Raw genomic sequence first — 18,850 nt, 5'->3', positions numbered from 1 at the left:
CAAGGGACATACTGCAACCGTTAGCGAAGGTTGGACATACATATGTAGTTGAAGGTTGCTGTGTGTACATATCAATGTAGGTTGTAGTGTGTGGCATTGAAAACAGCATGCAGTGCAGGTATATGTCATGTGGTGGTGAACTTCTGTGGGGCTGAGCCAGTAAGGCCTGCTACATCTATACGGCCTGAGGACAGCATAATGCATTCTGCACAACACTGTGCAATATCATTACAGAATGGTGTGTCTCACAACTGTTAAAGAACTGATATCCCCACCATGAAAGGTGGGCATTCTATGTGCCAAGATGTGCATGTAGCTGTTTATAAGTGTGTGTGTGTGTGTGTGTGTGTGTGTGTGTGTGTGTGTATGTATATGTATATGTATATATGTATATATATATATATATATATATATATATATATATATATACATATATACATAGAGAGGTACGTATAGATAGATAGACATATATAGATAGAATATGTATATACATATAGATGTAATAGACACATACATATATAGATATATATAGATGCATACACATATACAGATGGATATGAATGTATATAGATATGTAGGCATATGAATATATCTATCTATGTATGTGTGTGTGTATATATATATATATATATATATATATATATATATATATATGTATGTATGTATGTATGTATATATATATATATATATATATATATATATATATATATATATATATGAGTGAGAGAGGGACATGCGGGCAGATGAACTGCAACAGCTGCCTGGTGACCAAGGCATGGACTGAACACCAATGTGGATACAGAAGTACCATACCCCATTCCAAAACACTTTAACCACTAACTACCACGTAAGTGGTTGCTTGCCCACTACTGGAGGTGTCAGAAGCGAACATGGGAAACAAGTGTACAATATCCACAAATATGCCATACCCTGGACTAAACCACCCAGCATTAACAAACAAGGCTCCTCATTAGTAGATGTCAGACATACCCCTGATGAATGTTATGGAGATAAGTAATATGCCGTGTGAGTCACCTCTGTGTAACTGTTTGACAGGAGCAAGTACAATCACATTACATGCGTCCCAAGGGGCAGGGTAGCATAAGGCTATGCTGCCGTAGGCCCAGGGCCAATAGCATAGTGCCTACCTATGACACAATGCACACACACATGTACTCAGTGCAATACCAACTATGAGAGGTGGAATGAGTGTGACACTGACTGTGTGCAAGGTCTGTAATGGTGTGATTGCTCAGCGTGACTTTGTGTGTCTCATGGTAGTCCGTGTCCTTGGTGTGAGGCCAGAGAAAGATGTGTCAGTTATTGGGATACTAACATACTAGATTGCCATATGTTGTGCAGTGGTACCCTGTGTGTGACTGCAGTGTAGGTAGGGGTATGGCAGCAAAGACTAGGGTTGATTACCAATGAAACTGTAGATGTGCATTGTATGGGATGACAATATTCTCCATCCAGTAGCTTGATACATATCCCCAGTGTGAGGTTGTGCAGTGCAGCTCAAACAGTGTGCTGAGTGCTGGTGTATGTTGTATGGAGTGTGGCAGGCACTGTCACACAGTTGTAGGCTGAGCACTGATATGTGGTAATGTACATGTGTATCTCCTGATAGACAGACAGATGCTATAAATGGCAGTTCAGTGATATCAGTACAGTAGAGTATTACGTGTGCCATATGACTTGCTCACATATTTATCTTTTCCTTCCAGGGCGATGGTTCATCATTGCAACCCGTGTTATTCAGCTGCAGAGGATGAGGAGATACACCAGAGCCTGGTGCGGGATTTCAATACACTTGTTTTCCAGGACCAGCCAGAACCAGCAGGAGAGGGCTGCACTGTGGCAAGACCTTGTCCATCGGGTAAATGACATAGGCATGCATAACCGGACATATGAGCAGGTATGCCATCACTGCAGTGATTTAATTAGAAATGTCCGTCAGCGTGCGTCTGATATCCACAGACAACAGCTTGCCACAGGTGGTGGGGTACCTATCCACTCCCCCCCCTCACCAGAGTGGAGGAGCTACTCCTAAGTGTTGTGGCTCCAGGCCAACAACAACAACATCCACAGACATGTGTCATGATGGAGGCCAGAGCCACCCAGCATGTGGACATGGAGTGTGCAGGTAACATGCCATATCTGTAGTTGACTGTTCTCTACACTGGTAGTTTATGCATGTGTGAGATGTGTACTGTGTGTGTAGCTGTTATCCTGCCTATTCTTGTGCAAGATTGATATTCTGAATAGCATCATTACACCTGTGAAAGCCAACTGTTGTACTACTGTACTGTAGCATACTCACAGTATCAGTGGCACAGTTGTAGCCACTGACAATACCTCTCTTATTTGTGCAGGTCCCTCTGGAGTAACAGCAATGCAGCCAATCCATGCTGGTGAGTGTGTAATAGCAATACTATTAATAGTAATAATAATATTAATACTAATAATACCCTCAAACAGTATTGTGTATGTGTCGGATTGCAGGTGTGTGTGTGTTTGTATCTGCTGTACTGAGGAGTGTGCATGTGTGCCCATGTGCCTGTGTGCCTTTGTGCATGTGTTCCCGTGTGCATATATGGTAACATTGTGTACACATTGTAAACTGTGTTTCCTGTCTTCCTTTCACAGGTTCTGGTGTTTCTCTGTTGGCGTGCAGCAGGGAACCTGAAGCCACTGCTGGTGATAATGATGATACATGTATAATGGCACAGGAAGGTCTGACAGGGTCTGTTGTTGGTCAGCCAATCGACAGTACACAGCAGTCAACCCCATCAATGCGCACAGTCATCCTGCCGATACATCCATTGTCACCAATGTCCTTAGCTGAGGGACAGCATACAGTGGGCATTGACCAGGGTGATGTGGTATCAGTGGCACATGTATTACCTCACATCAGCCATGGCCAGAGTCCTCACCTGGTACCACACAGGCAGATGTCCAGGGGTTCTCATGGGAGCATCCATGGTCGTACTGCCCCTGTCAAACATGCCCACAGAGGTCTTTCAACCTCCGCTATGTTCCGGGCTGTAATGCAGGCACAGGCACATATGGAACGGTACACCAGACAGGGTCTGAAGGAGCTTAGAGCACATAGCACTGCTATGAATGACACTATGTGTGACGTTGCGGCTGCCATCTTACGGTCAGCGAGGTCATTGATAGACGTTGGGGGGACACATTAGATCTGTTCCACAACTTCATGTCCATGAGCCAGGGAAATGCAGGATGGTTGAGGCATTGATGTGGACATATGCCAGCAACATCAGCAGCTGGCAGTCGTCGCAGATGACAACAAACCCGCAGTCGCTCCCACAGTGCAGGTACCAGCCCCAGCAATGCTGGGTCTGTGCTGTCATCAGACCGTCCTAGAAGACCACATGCACGTGGTTCTGGACAGTCCCAGCAGGGACATGTGTTCAGTCAGCAACCCACTGCTTCTGATGACAGTACCCAGTCTGGCTTAGTACCTGATACTGTCCGTAGCACCCCTGCCAGGCACAGGTACCATGTCCGTGGCCAGAGACAGTGATCTGTATGATCTGGCAGGTACAGTCTGTGGCTGTCCACAAACACCCGTATATGGCAGCCATGTGGTGGAACTGTGTGCATGCATACACACATGCATAATGCTAACACCTAGGGCTAACACATACACACACACCGCATCAACATTGCCCCATGTTGTACTGTTGTCCCTCACTAACACACACACACACATACATGTCGATTGGATGTGTCAATGGCAGACTCTGGCAAACCAAGTACACACCATGTGCATATGATGAAACTGCGCCACCTCCTGCAGTCTGTAACATTGATGCAGGAGCAGGATAGCATGGTGCTGATGCACAGGGTGACTACATAGCACTGTAGTGATATTAGCATGTTGTTCACAGTACAGTGTAATGATATCATTGTGGGTATATCTCAGCATGTCTGATGCATTAACACTATGATTGTCATTGTAGTTTTTTATACACCAGTGTTAATTCCAAAAGTGTAATGTCTGCACATGTGTCACATGGCAGTTGTGTGTACCTGTGCCTGCATGTGTTGTGGACTGGACAGGACATGTGTGATGTTTGCAGCACACAGTTGCAGGTGTACATTTGTGAACAAGGGAGAGTTGCATTCTCTGCATGTAGATGCGTAGTGCACACATGGCAAGGGTGACATGCACCATGTGACACAGTAGTCATACATTGTAGTTCATATTGGCGGCCACTTTGTGTTGTACTACACATATGTCTCACCTGGGGTCATAGGTATGTATGACATGGTTTGACAGTATGCTGTGGGTCATACGGTTTACCAATGTCAATGGTTTGCATTCTGGTGGTAAGGCTCAAAACACAAACCCACCTACAATAGGTATCACAAGGGATAAGAAACTAGAAGTAATGATACTCACTGCCAGACATCTAAACCGTAAGATGCATGCAGTCCAATCTCTACTCAGCATGGAGAATGTTGATATCTGTGCAGTAACAGAAACCTGGATCAAGGCTCCCAAGAGCACCCTAGCACTTCCAGGTTACAAATCATACCATGCTTTACAGACCCAAAACATGGAACTAACTACAAAAGGGGGTGAGTATCAATAATTGTCAGGGATACCCACACCCCCAGGTTGGTACCACAGCATGAAGCATCACAGATTATCCACGTGCAAATAACAGTGGGTAAAACTACCTTCCAGTTCATAGCCTGCTACAGACCACCCTCCTAAACCCAGGAACCCCACCTGGCCTACTTAAGAACACATGAATATATGAAGGTCTCTCCAAACAACATTATATTGGGCAACTTCATCTACCCACACATAGACTGGGAGCATTAGTGTAGCTCCAACACCCTAGGCCAAAGGTTCCTAGAATTCATAAACTCAAATGCTATGGAACAACTTGTTACCACTCCCACAAGAGGGGAAAACATACTGCACCTGATCATCACCAACATGGGGACTCTATGCTCCAGACCAGAGGTGTATCCTCACTGGTAAGATCAGACCATAGAGTAATCTCACTGTATATTCACATACCAACCCCAGCCCCTGCCCAGAAAACCACAGTGAAAAAGTTGTCTAAAGCATATTCCACACACCTGAAAACCGAGACAGAGGTGGAATCCTTCAAAGCCCCCGGGCCTGTGGAAAATACAGCCCACACTGCTGAATCCTTTATAAATGCATTCTATGAACACCTTCAGGAATGCACAGATCATGCAATTCCAAATATAACCAAGACCCAATCCTCCAAAGACAGGCATCCTTTCTGGTGGACCCCAGCCACATAACAGAAAACAAAAGAAGGAGGTAGCTACTACATGATCGAGCAATATCCCACAAAGGGAAGGCATCTCTGATCAGTATTTGGAACAAAATACGGGCACTCGTATAAGGCCAGCTTCAAGAGAATAATTGCACAAGACACTAAGGATAATCACAAGGCTTTCTTTAGTTATGTTAGGAATCTGGGTGGGAATTCCCAGATATGCTCAGAAGTAGTCCTAAATGACAAAGAATACACGTAAGCCACATACATTGCCAACAGCATTGCTGACAGGTTCAGCACAAATGTCTCACTTCTATGTCACTGTTACACAGAGGCAGAGTATACTAACCTGGAAAAAGGCCATAGCAAAATTCATTTAAAATGGGTGGCGAAAGCCAAACACAGTCTGGCTAGACTTATAACTGCCCTAGGACAGATAGTCTAGTATGAACCTATTAACCTATTACATGATGTATTCTCAACTGATACACAGATGTAGGAAACCCAGTGTCAGTGATATCCCTGCAGTGCTACACTATACCATGTAGCCATTCTTAGTGAGCCCCACACATCCCTGGGAAGAATACTGCTTGCCATATAGCAGTCTCACGTACATGCCAACACACTAGGGATATGTTCATCCACGACTGGAAATGCATACAGTGGCCTACAATGCATTCTGCACATGACACACATGACCACCACAAGGGTATCATACAGACAGATACCTGTTGTTCAAGCCATGCTCTATTACTGTAACACAACTGTAACTTTGTCATCAGCATGTACGTAACATAGTATTCCAATAGTTCCATGTAGGTGGCAGCACCCATTATGTAGAACGGGTAATGGTGTGTACACATGGACAAGTGTTTTCTTGTCTATCCTGTGATATTCACATTTCCAAAGGTATTGTGCAGTCCCTTGGTGTATCGCCTAAGCAAGCAGGTGTCTTTATGCATATCAGCAACAGTTGCCATACACCTACACTGGATGTCCATTACTCAGAGACTTTGCTATGTTATAACATGTGTGACATATACTCCAGACATGAACCCTCACCCACATTAATATATCACAGCTTTCATGACTGCGTGTCACCCAGTTGGCCTAGGACACAGATCACTGCAGTTGCCTGCATTTTCATCAACATACATTGTATGGCGTATGGTCTGGGAATCTGCAGCACATGCTGGCAAAGGTAACAACTGTATTCATATGAGGCAGGCTTCACACATAGGAACTATTGCAGGTCACAGGTACATATCTTTATGTGGCACACACATACCTGATGTGTGCATTGCAATTACTGTTATAATTATATGTCATACAATAATAAAAGCAAAACCCACCACACATTGACAAACTGGGTGACAAACACACAAATGGCTTTTGTAGGATTCAAACCACTACCTAACTATGTTATGACACTTGAGAGAGACGCATTAGCACAGCACGCTATTCGCATTATTGGGTGGCTTCTCCTGCTGTACTTATAGGGTGCTGACATCATCAGTCTTTACTAAGAGGAATGTACATCATGTAGTGTTTTATTCCAGTTGTCAAAAGGGAAATTCCTTTCAAAGAGAATTGCACACATGCACACCCCTTGCCCCCCCCAACACACACACACACACACACACACTGAGCATTTGCAGGATTCAAACCCCTACCTATGTTATGACACTTGAGAGACGCATTAGCACAGCGCGCTATTCACATTACTGGGTTTTTCTCTTCTCCTGCTGTACTTATAGGGTGTAGACATCATCAGTCTTTACAAAGAGGAATGTACATCATGTAGTGTTCCAGTTGTCAAAAGGGACATTTCTTTCAAAGAGAATTGCACACATGCACACCCCCTGCCCCTCCAACACACACACACACACACACACACACACTGAGCATTTGCAGGATTCAAACCCCTACCTAACTATGTTATGACACTTGAGAGAGACGCATTAGCCCAGCACGCTATTCGCATTACTGAGTGGCTTTTCTTCTCCTGCAGTATTTATAGGGTGCTGACATCAGTTTTTACAAAGAGGTATGTACATCTATTACTATCCTTCAGTATGGGGGATAACAATATATATGCATTAACAGATGCCTAGTTCAGGGTCAAATATGCACATCAGCACTGTCTGGTTATGTTTTATACCATGCTTCTTGAACACAGGACTTGTAACACACAACACAACCAGGGAGTGTATACATATACATCACAGATACACACACCTATTGGTTGTTACCACTGCACTAGGCATGACAGGCCATACATATACAACTACCATTGTGCAAAACTGCCTTTTGGTTTGGTGTGTAGTTCAGACCACCCCACCCCCCCATATCTAGGAACCACACTTGGCTTCCCCGGGAACAGTGTAGGATATGAAGGTGTTCACATACGCCATTACAGTGGTTAACTTCAGGTACAGGAATATTGACTGGGGGAACTACTCAGGCCTCAACAACATCACCCTACAGCCACTACAATTTGTGAATCCATGTGCTATGGCAGAACCAGTCACCACAGCCACAAGGGGGAATACATATTGGACCTGATCATCACCAACATGGGGACTCTATGTTCCACACCAGAGGTAGACCACCATTGTTAAGATAAGACCATAACCAACTTTCCCTGGATGTCCATATCCCATCCCTACCCCCAGGCAAGGGAATTACTGCTAACAAAGTATTTCTCAAAATCCGACTTTGCACTTGTGAAGACTGTGGTGGAATACTTCAAAGGCCCTGTGCTGGAGGATTATACACCCCAATCTGCAGATTCCTTTACAAATGCATTCTATGAGCACCTGCAGGTTTTCATTGATCATGCTATCCCAAATAAAACCAAGACTCCTCCACAACAGGAGACCTGTCTGGTTGACACCAGCCATATATAAGCTGTACAACAGAAGGAGTGAGCTTATACATAACAGAGCAATATCCCACAGAGGGAGGACATCTCTGAACAGTATTGGCAGGACACTTAAATCCCTCAAAATCATCACTTGCAAGTTTTGACAGTGAAATTGCCCAGACACTTCAGATAAGGCTCCCCTCAGTCTGGAATTGAATCCCAATTACTAGCCCCTCGCCAACCCTCTTCCAGCAAACTCCAGCCACATGGATGTGACATTGCAAATTCAACCCCTGGGATCTCCACTGTGGCCCTGCTTGATGGAGGCACAGCAAACTAGACTTAAATGGTGCCTTCTGTGACCTACTTTACAGAGGCACAGTAGGCTACTGTACTGGGGAGGCAGACACCAAATACACTCTGGCTAGGGTTATGTATTCCCTAGGGCAAACAGCCTTGTATCGACCTCTGCACCCATATGTTTATGTTTGGGATGCACAATATTTGTTGCTGATAAACTGTATGCAGGTCTTTATTGCCATAGCTTTCTCTGTTTCTATGAACAACTTGTGTAGCTGTGGAAGATGTTTGATCATGGCAGGGTTCCAGTATATTACTTATGTCTCTGTTGTCATTTAACTGTGTGCACTGGGCGGATTGCTGTATTGTGGGAGGTTCCTGGCTTAACACGTACAAATGCCAGATATGTGTTGCCGACTGCTATACTGAGACATGGCCTAAGTGTGTGAGCATGCCCAGTTCAGGATTTCCAGTGTTTATTGCCTGACTTATGTCTCATTTATCAAAGTGTGTGAGCATGCCCAGTGTGACCTTTCCATATGTTGAGATCTGAGGTCCACTACATTTGTGGTTGTGTGTGAACTTGAACAATATTTGACATTTATAGTGTGCGTGTTGGAAGTCATGTTGTGTTCTTACTGCCCAACTGCTTTGTGTCTGAACCCAACAGGGATTATGCTGTGCCTGCAGGGTTTCCATGGGACAGTTTGCATACACTTGTCAACATTCTTTCATACTGACCAAACACTGAAATATTGTCATAGTGTAGTGGTTCAGTCTTTCACTCTGGTGCACAGTATCCTGGGTTTCAGGCTCATCACTGCTTTAAATATTCATACTGAGCACACCAGACTAAGGTATGACCATGTTGCATTTTGTTCAGCTATGGCCTACTTAAACCAGGCTTGTCCAACATTACTAGTGTATTCCGCAACATGGGTGGACATTGACAAACACTAGGCTATGTGCCCTAGGGCATTTCTAATCCTAGTCAGAGTGTGTTTGTCCTTCAACACACATTTTAACTGGAGTTTGCCATGACATTTTTCAAGGTTAGTATATTGTGCCTCTGTCTAACTGTGACATAAAAGTGATACCCAGGGTAAACCTACAGTCTGCCATCCACTCATCAAGATTCCTCTTGACGAGAGTCAATGAGGGACTCTCTGGCTAACCTGGACTGTGAATTTACTCAAGAGTGGAAGGAGCTTCTGGGTTATGGATCAATCACTACAGCATGTCCTAATTATTTCAGTGCTGAGGGTCAGGTCTCTCATGTGCATAGCTCAATGGGATTCAGATTTTACAAGGTACAGCATGTGCATTGATTCCAGGTTGGACATGGCTTTATACATCAGGCACAGATCGCCTCTGGGCAGGCAGTATGCCACTGTGTGGAGCTGCAGTTTGTTTAATCAGGCAGAATTGGGGTCTTTCCAGTTGCTGGAGGTGTCTGCTAAGGTACATCCCACAAGGGGCATTGTACTCACTTGTGAGCCTGATGAAGGATGACTGAAGAGGCACGATGACCTCCCCTGATCTAGATGTGAATACCTTCATGATTAGGTGGGTATATGAAATGTTTTTATAACCACTACAGCCACATGGTTGTCAAATGCGAGATTTCTATCAACTTATGTCCCCAGGTCTCTTATTACTTCTTCTGTACTTAATGGGTTACCACCTATGTGGTAATTGGTGGGCACTTACTGTTTTTCCACAAGGGATGACTATACACTTTTTTTGTGTTTAGCTTGATGACATGGCTGTGGCACCAGTTGTCTGTTTCTATGAGGCCCTTTTGTAGGATGCTTGTGTCAGCTGGCAGGTCAGATATGGCGCCCAGTTTGTAGTCATCTGCAAACTTGTTCAGACACAGTCCTTCCATGTTGGCCTGTACCTCTGAGAAATATATACCAAACAGGGGGGTCCCAGGACCGAGCCTTGTGGGATGCCAGTTGTATCTGGTTTGGACTCTGACATGGCTCCAGCATCTCTGACCATGTCAGTTCTGTCCTTGAGCCGGTTTGCAACCCATCTAGTGACATAGGGGTTTATATTTAAGCTGGTGAGCTTATCTATAATGACGATGTGGGGTATTGTATGGAAGGCTTTTGCAAGGTCCAGGTAGGCTGTGTGGACCACCTTCCCCTCATCAATGGCCTTGGTGACTGTTTCAAATGACTCAACCAGGTTTAAGGGGCAGGATCTGCCCTTAAAAAAGCCACACTGGGTAGGGTCCAGTGTCTGTAGGTCCCTAATATCTTTATTTCTGAGGTCCATGATGATCCTTTCCATAGCTTTGCAGACCATGCTGGTCAGGATTCTGGGGTGATAATTTGCATGATCCATTCAGGCACCACCTTTGTGGAGGGGGACCACTGTTGCTGTACACTGCTGTTTGGGTACATATCCTGTGGTAAGGCTGAGATTGAGCAGTAGTTTTATTTGGTGTTCAATTCTTGTTAGACTTCATGTTGAATGCAGCCCGGGACACCATCTGGTCCCATTGATGCTGTGTGTTTTGCTTTAGGGATGTTGGCTGTTACCTGAGCATCTGCAATGTCAGGGGGCCAGCACTCTGCTGGGATAGATATTTGGCCTTTTGGTGGGGGGGGGGAGAAGTTTGCACTAAACCTGTCAGGTCGGATGTTGGCAATGTCTGTGGGTTTGGTGTATTGTTTGTCATTTTGGACTAATTCTGAGCATATGTGGGAATTCCCACCCAGGTTCATACCATCAGTGAAGAAAGCCTTGTGATTATCCTTAGTGTCCTGTACAATTTTTATCTTGTAGCTGGCCTTAGAGGATTTTATGTGTGGTCATAGTTTTTTGTCATAATACTGATCAGTGATGCCTTCCCTTTTTGGGTTTTGCTCTATCATGTTGTAGCTTCCTCCTTCTCTTGCATGGTTTGTTAATGGTTGGGGTCCACCAGACAGGATGCCTGCCTTTTGAGGATTGGGTCTTGGTTTTATTTGGGATTGCATAATCCATGCATTCCTGAAGGTGTTCATAGAATGCACTCATAAAGGGTTCTGAGGTCTGGGCCATATTTTCCACAGGCACAAGGGCTTTAATGGATTCCACCTCAGTTTGGAGGAGTGTATAATTTGCTTTACACATTTTTCACTGTGGTTTTCTGGCCAGGGACTGGGGTCAGGATCTGAATATCCAGTGAGATTACTGTATGGTCTGATCTTACCAGTGAGGGATACACTTCTCATCTTGGCCATAGAGTCCTCATGTTGGTGATTATCAGGTCCAGTATGTTTTGTGGGAGTGGTGACAAGTTGTTCCATAGCATTTCAGTTTATGAAGTCTAAGAACCTTTGGCCTAGGGTGTTGGAGCTAGAATAATGCTCCCAGTCTATGTTTGGGTAGTTGCAGTCACCCAATATAATGTTGTTTGGAGAGACCTTCATATTTTCATGTGTTCTCAAGTAGGCCAAGTGGGTTTCCTGGATTTAGGAGGGTGGTCTGTAGCAGGCTACAAACTGGGAAGCAGTTTTAGCCACTGTTACTTGCACATGGATAGTCTGTGCTGCTTCATGCTGTGGCATCAACCTGGGGGTGTGGGTATCCTTGACAATTATTGATACTCACCCACCTTTTGTAGTTTGTTCCATGTTTTGGGGCTGGAAAGCATGGTATGAGGTGTAACCTGGTAGTGCTAGGGTGCTCTTGGGAGCCTTGAACCAGGTTTCTGTTACTGCACAGATATCAACATTCTCCATGCTGAGGAGAGTTTGGACTGCATGCATCTTGCAGTTTAGACTTCTGGCATTGGGTAGCATTACTTCTAGTTTTGTATCCCTTGTGATACCTATGGAGGTGGGTTTGTGTTTTGAGCCTTACCTATTCAAGGCACTATGGGGGTGACAGCTTTTGCCAGTATCCAAAAGGCCAGGGGTGATAGGTGCAAGCCATCCCTAGCGGAGCATCGTGTCTTGCTCAGCATGTCATCCCAGGCTGACAGGCATTGGATCCCCTTTGACTAACAACAATACTTAAGCAAATTGTTGTAATTGATCATCTTGTCTTCATATTGTGGCATCATGCTTGGTGAGGATAGGATGTTACTCATGGGTCATCAAGTTTGCATATACTACATGGTGTTACATTGCTTAACACATGGCAATCATGCCTCAGGTGGTACTGCAGGGCTTCCTATGTTGGATGCACATACTACACTCCCTGTACATGTTTGAAAGCAGGTTGTGTCAACTTAGGCATCCCTTTTACTATATGTGTGAGTCAGCGAGAGGTATCATTTCCAGGGTTCCTACTGCACCAGTGTATGTGATATGCATTGCCTCTTTGCCAAGGCATACTGGGCACGCCTCCTTCTGCCTACTGGGGCAGGCTCAGGTTGTTTCTCCTCCGAGTCACGCTCTGCCTGTGATGGCTCTGGCAATGGTGGGGGGCTGTTTGGGAAGGGCCTATGCTGGTCCTGCTGCAGCTGTTTTCGCAGAATCATATTATGTAGCATAGCACATACCATGACAATTTGGGTACATGTAGTTGGTGAGTACTGCAAGGCTCCACCAGATGTGTCCAAGCACCGGAACTGTGACTTGAGCAGCCCAAACACATGCTCTATTATATTACATGTTTGTGCATGTGCCTCATTATGGCATTCCATTTCAGGTGTGTGTGCATTTCTGATGGGTGTCATCAGCCATGGCTCCAGTGCACAGCCAGCATCCCCAATAGGTGACCATGTGGGATGTCCCCATTGGCAAATGTCTGGTACAGCTGCGTCAGATGCCAGATATGGGAATCATGGTAGCTTCCTGGGCAGCCAGCACACACATTCATTATTATGCCCTGGGCATCATACACAACCTGGCAGTTGATGGAGGGGAAGCCCTTGCGGTTAATGTAGGCCCTACCCTGCTCACCGGCTGGTGCTTTGATGCGTATATGCGTGCAGTCTATTGCACCCACTACCTCAGGGTATTCTGCTCTTTGCTGGAAGAGATGCATATTGCTGGCCAATACCTCATGGGAATTGGGGAAATATACATGATCACCGACATGTGCTGACATGGCATCCAGGAACTGGTACAGTACCCTGGATGCTGATGCCTGTGATATCCCCATCATATCACCAGTTGGTCTCTGGAAGGTACCTGTTGCTAGTATTCTTAGGCCAACACATACCTTGGTTTCCACTGGGATGGGTTCCCCTCTGTTGGTTCTGTGTGTGAGGCGTGGCCTGCACTGCTCTACAATTTGCTGCAGGAGGTCTCTGTCCACTCTATAGCGCTCCACTATCTTCAGCTCATGTAACCCCTGGTAGGTGACCCTGGGCCTGTACACTCTTCTCCGTCTCCTCACTGTGGGTTGTCCGGCAGCATTTGCATTGTCACCACCCTCAGCATGTTGCATATGTCGCCTTATAACAGCTATGGCAGCCCCTAGCATTTTTTGTCTGAGTGAAGCTTTTTCAGTTTTCACTTCTAGTAGCTTACTCCAGTGTTGTAGTGTCTCTTGCGAGACACATACTGCACTGTTGTTTGCAGAGTTTTCAGTGCTGGGCTGGGCTACTGTTCTGCCTGTGTAATTGCCTGATTCTGATTTCACCTGCTAGCTCTGCTAGTATTCCCTGGTAGCTTCCTACAATTTGTTGTGCTTCCTTTTTCCTGTCTGTTTCCTCAGGGGGGAGCGACGAGCATACAAGGGCAAACACGCGCACAGCAGCTAACATGCGCGCACACATGCTTAGATGGACTACAACCTGCTTATTCGGGTTACAACATGCGCGTACCAGTGCAAACGAGCTTATAGCTCTTTAAATAGCCTTATACATGCTTACTCCAGCTTAAACGGGTGCACTCACGCTTACACGCGCGCACTCCATCTTACTCGGGCTTCCCAACGTGCACACGCTCACATGCACGCTCAGCAAGAAACTTTGGTGTTATCCACAGTGTACAACTTCCATTTCTTGGCTTTCCCTTGTCTACCTGTTGACACATCTCTTTCCATGATGTCTAACTGACAGCTTTCACATGCCACTCTGCTCCAATGAGCTTCACTTCTTTCATACATACCCCCTTGTGATGTCACCTATCTCGTACTCTGTTACTCCCCTTATCCTACTACTACACTCCAGGGAATGTGCTCATTTGCTATGTAAAAGTGCAATTCAGTATCCTAACACTCATTTACATAGGATTGCCTACTAATGCTTAGTTACATGTCTTACACTGAGCTTCCCCCCTTAGCAACCCCTACTCGGTGGCCATGTTGTTTTCAGCCTGCTATTCCCTTACATTGTAAATTGATGGTTTTCATAATACCCATGTTTGTGGGTTTTAAATTTTTATTTTTCTGTTTTTTTGCAGCACAGCCCGTTTGCGCGGTGCTGCGCTACATTTAATCATCGGCAATCGCCGAAAAAAATAAGCATTTTTATTTTAATTTTGCATGTGGGTACGTTGCCATTGGCCACATATTTGGCCATTGCCATGCTTCCTGGAACATATGCAACCTTTATTTGGAGCTGACAAAGCTCCATTGTGCTATTTGCAGAAAGGTACTGAGTTGTGAACTCAGTACATTTCTGCAGCTAACACGGCTCCTACACAGACAGGTTTGAGCTTCCTGGATCGCAAATTTACCTCATTTGCATGCCTTTCGGCTGCAAGTGAGGTAATTTGCATATCCAAACCCTGTCCGTGTAAGAGCCGTTTTAGGAGCTCTCTTACACGCCCCTACAGGCTGTTCGTGGATCGCTCATCGGACATGATGGCTGCATGGAGACTTACTCTACTCTTAGACTCTGTGCAAGCCATCGTGAATCCGGCCCTTAGTCTTTTCTTCAGATTTTATTTGACCTAACAATGGTAGCAGTGAGAAAGGTTTCGGAGTTTTTAAAGGGAAGATGTTAGTTTTTTTAAGGTTTATTTTATAGTTTGAAATTGATGTGAAGTCTTCAATAGCAGATAGTATTTTTTTGATGTCTGTGGTTGGCATTGTACAATATATGTTAAAGTCATCAGCAAAGGCTGACAAGGATATTTTTGTGTTATATATTACTGGGGCATTGTGATATACATTTTGTTTGATGTTTAAAAATAGGGGTTCTAGATATAGGTTGATCAATAATGGAGATAAAGGACACCCTTGACGAGTGCCATTTCTGATTTGAATTCTATTAGACCATCTTTTATTTATATATAATGTTGTATAAGGATTGTTGTATAGTATTTGTAGGGTTAGAATAAATTCTTGGGGTATGTTAAAGTAGGGTAGGATTTGGAATAAGAATTTTATGTTGACTCTATCAAAAGCCTTATTAGCATCTATAATTAGTGCAGTGCTAGTGTATTGTCACTGGTTTGCTAGATGTTAAAAAAACAGATTGTTCACTCAAAATAATTGTGTCCATTATTTTTTTCAGTCTATTAGCCGGTATAGATGTTAGAATTTTAGTATCAATAATGAGTAATGATATGGGTCTGTAACTATCCGGATTTTGAGGATCTGCCTTTTCTTTGGGTATGAAAATCATTTTGGATGCGTTAAAGTGTATATCATTAATTTTATTGTTTATTATATAGTTTAATACATGATATAGTATCTGTGCAGTGATAAGATAGAATGTTTTGTAAAACTCCACTGTAAGGCCATCTGGGCCAGGAGATTTGTGTGATTTCAATTTTTTGATTGTTGTTATTATTTCTTCAATGGTTATTAGTTCTATTAATTCTTTTCATTGTTTAGCATCAATTTTCGGAAAACTGAGTTTTTGTAGGAAGTCTGTACTATTTTCATTTGTAAGTAGGTGTTTTTGTTCTCCATAGATTTGTGAGTATATAACTTCGAAGGTTTTGATAATATCTTCGGTTTTCGTGTAGGTCTTGTTCTTATAAAATATTTCCGAAATTTAAGAAGAAGTTTTAGACTGGTTAATAATCCTTGCCAGAGCTCTTGACGGTGTTTGTATATGGTTAGCATATTTTGCAAGTATTTTAGTTTCATGAAATGATAGATTATTGTTGTGAACCAAGAATAGGTCTTTCTGGCATTTCAATAGTTCTGTTTCAGTTTGCGTGTTGTAGTTTTTAATTAGACCCTGTTCCAATTATTTCATTTTAGCCTCTAGTTGTTGTTCTTCTTTGAGTTGGATTCTCTTATAGTGAGAAGCTTTCTGAAGAAAGATACCTCTTATCTGAGCTTTGGTTGCTGCCCATTCAATATCAGGAAGGTGTTTTTGTTTTGTTAGATTGTCTAGGGACATTTTAAGAATGTCCTGAACTTCCTGAATTATTTCCTTTTTATTTAAGAGATTGGGGTTGAGACCAGTTGTATCCTCGATGTAGTGTGTTGTTTTTGGTAGTCTTAATAATGATTAATGTAATTTTAGAATGGTCAGACAAGTAATGAGTATGTATGGATACTGTGGGGTCAAGGTTAATTAGTGCTTCTGAAATTAGAAAAAAGTCAATTCTTGACCACATTTTATGACAGTTTGAGTAAAATCTAAAATTGAGTTATTTGTGTTATTACCATATTTGAAGGGCTCATATAAATTAAAGTCATATTTAAGTTTGCTTAATGTTAAAACTGCTTGTTTGTTGCATGATCTCTGTGGACTTGATTTATCCTTTTTTGGGTTCTGATATGCATTCCAGTCACCTCCTATGATCATGTAGTGTTTATTGTATTGGTTTAAATAGGGTACAATGAAGCGAAAAAGGAGTGCTGGTTATTCTCACTATATTTTTGATGCTATGTCATAATGTCATTGTTGCTTGCCTCTACAAAGGCTGTGCATACACTTGGAAAATATATCCTGATTTCCCCTATTTTATTTCTGCCAGTTCCTTTGGAGGGTTTGAAGAACCAGACCCAATTTGATGATATGAGAGCAAGTTACATCAAAGAACTAGCTAAGACTATTAGCTTGAAAGAGAAAGGAGTTGTAGCCAGTTCGCAGCGTTTTTATCAGCTGACAAAACTAATGGACTCCATGCATGATGTAAGTATCACAGATTTTATTATCAAGTTGATTTATCAATGCCATGTTTGTGCATTCAGAAGAAACACTCATTTCTGCTTATACAGACCTCTGATATTCACTGAGGGCATAACAAAGTAACAGATTTCACTGCTGTGTGCTTTCTCACATCTTTTGTTTTACATTTACTTTTATTATCAATCATAATTCCGCAGATGTAGCTGGACTGAGAATATCATTGTTAGGTGTTGTAGTTGTAGTCATATCATAAATTAGGACAGCTGCATTCAGTTTCTATTTTTAATTATTTTTACCCCGTTTATAGAGTCTTCAGTGAGTCTGTATGTTTAGTTGATACAAGTTGCAAAATGTGCCTGTTACTGTATTGTTTTTTACAGCAAGTCTCTCTTCATGTAGTTAACAGAACACCTGCCTTTTTGCCCAATAGCCCTGGATACTAAATGATAGGGCTGTTGGGCATATGATGGATATTTGCAATCCATACAAGATGTTTGCACTAAAAAAAAAAAATATTCACCACTGTCCCATTGTGCAGTTCAGCTTGCACACAAGCACAGCAGGATTCTTAACAGCTGCATTCCACATTTAAACATTGCTTTTTTCCTAACACATTTTTAATAAGTTCAATTTCTAATAGTCAGGGCACAGACCAGCTCCCACACCAGTCATACAACTATCAAACAGCAGGGAACAGCTACCATCCCTCCTTATTTGTGCTTCCAGAATGGAATAACACCCCTCATAAGAATTTATGACAAAACACAGTTAAGCAAAGCAGATTTGGAAAAAACATATTTAAAGAATATACTTCAGACATTTAATTAACAAAGGGTGTCAGGGACAAATTATATGTAACTGAATGATAGAATTGACATCAAAACCTATTCCACTCATTGGTTATATTTTGTCAACTGTTTTGCTTCTTTGTTGGTATTCAAATGTTTAATTGCATTTTATTTATAGTTGCCTAACCTTTGCTGATTACATGTCACATGTAGTCGTATAGTATCACTTAAGCAGTCATTTTCATTCTAGAATTTTTTGAAGGAAGCATTGTATATACATATGTGAAAACTGTCAATGTTTTAATAAACTTTGTCAGTGTTTACATAAACAGAGAAGTTTTTGTTTATTTACTTGTTTGTTTATTTGTTGGTTTATTTTAGCCTTTTTATTGAGGTGAGACATTATCTTTTGCCTTCTTTTTGTCATTCTTTTTAGTCACAGAAAAGAGTTTTATTTATTTATTCATAATGTGCATAGACTTTTGTATCCTATGCAATGCCATTTTTAACAGTGATGTGTTCTGGGTAGAGACTTAATTCCTCACCTGGAGTAAAGTCATATGCCTACCCTTGCACAAGCTACCTTTGTCAGCAGTCACACTCATAACTGAGA

General features: G+C 42.9%; 1 protein-coding gene across 2 annotated transcripts in view; it reads left to right on the top strand.

Annotated features, from left to right (window-relative positions):
• Window positions 1-18,850, top strand: part of PGR (progesterone receptor) — a 1,418,053-nt gene that overhangs the window by 1,294,562 nt on the left and 104,641 nt on the right. For both annotated transcript variants that reach the window (XM_044072709.1, XM_044072710.1), the window contains exon 7: window positions 17,295-17,452. In XM_044072709.1, coding sequence (XP_043928644.1) covers window positions 17,295-17,452 — 158 coding nt within the window. The remainder of the gene's footprint in view (window positions 1-17,294; window positions 17,453-18,850) is intronic.

This window comes from Protopterus annectens, chromosome 5.part0 (genome assembly GCF_019279795.1).
Source record: "Protopterus annectens isolate FY-2018-M chromosome 5.part0, PAN1.0, whole genome shotgun sequence".
Classification (NCBI taxonomy): Eukaryota; Metazoa; Chordata; order Ceratodontiformes; family Protopteridae; genus Protopterus; species Protopterus annectens.
The sequence above is the reverse complement of the archived record's forward strand: the minus strand, read 5'-3'. Positions and strand labels throughout refer to the sequence as shown.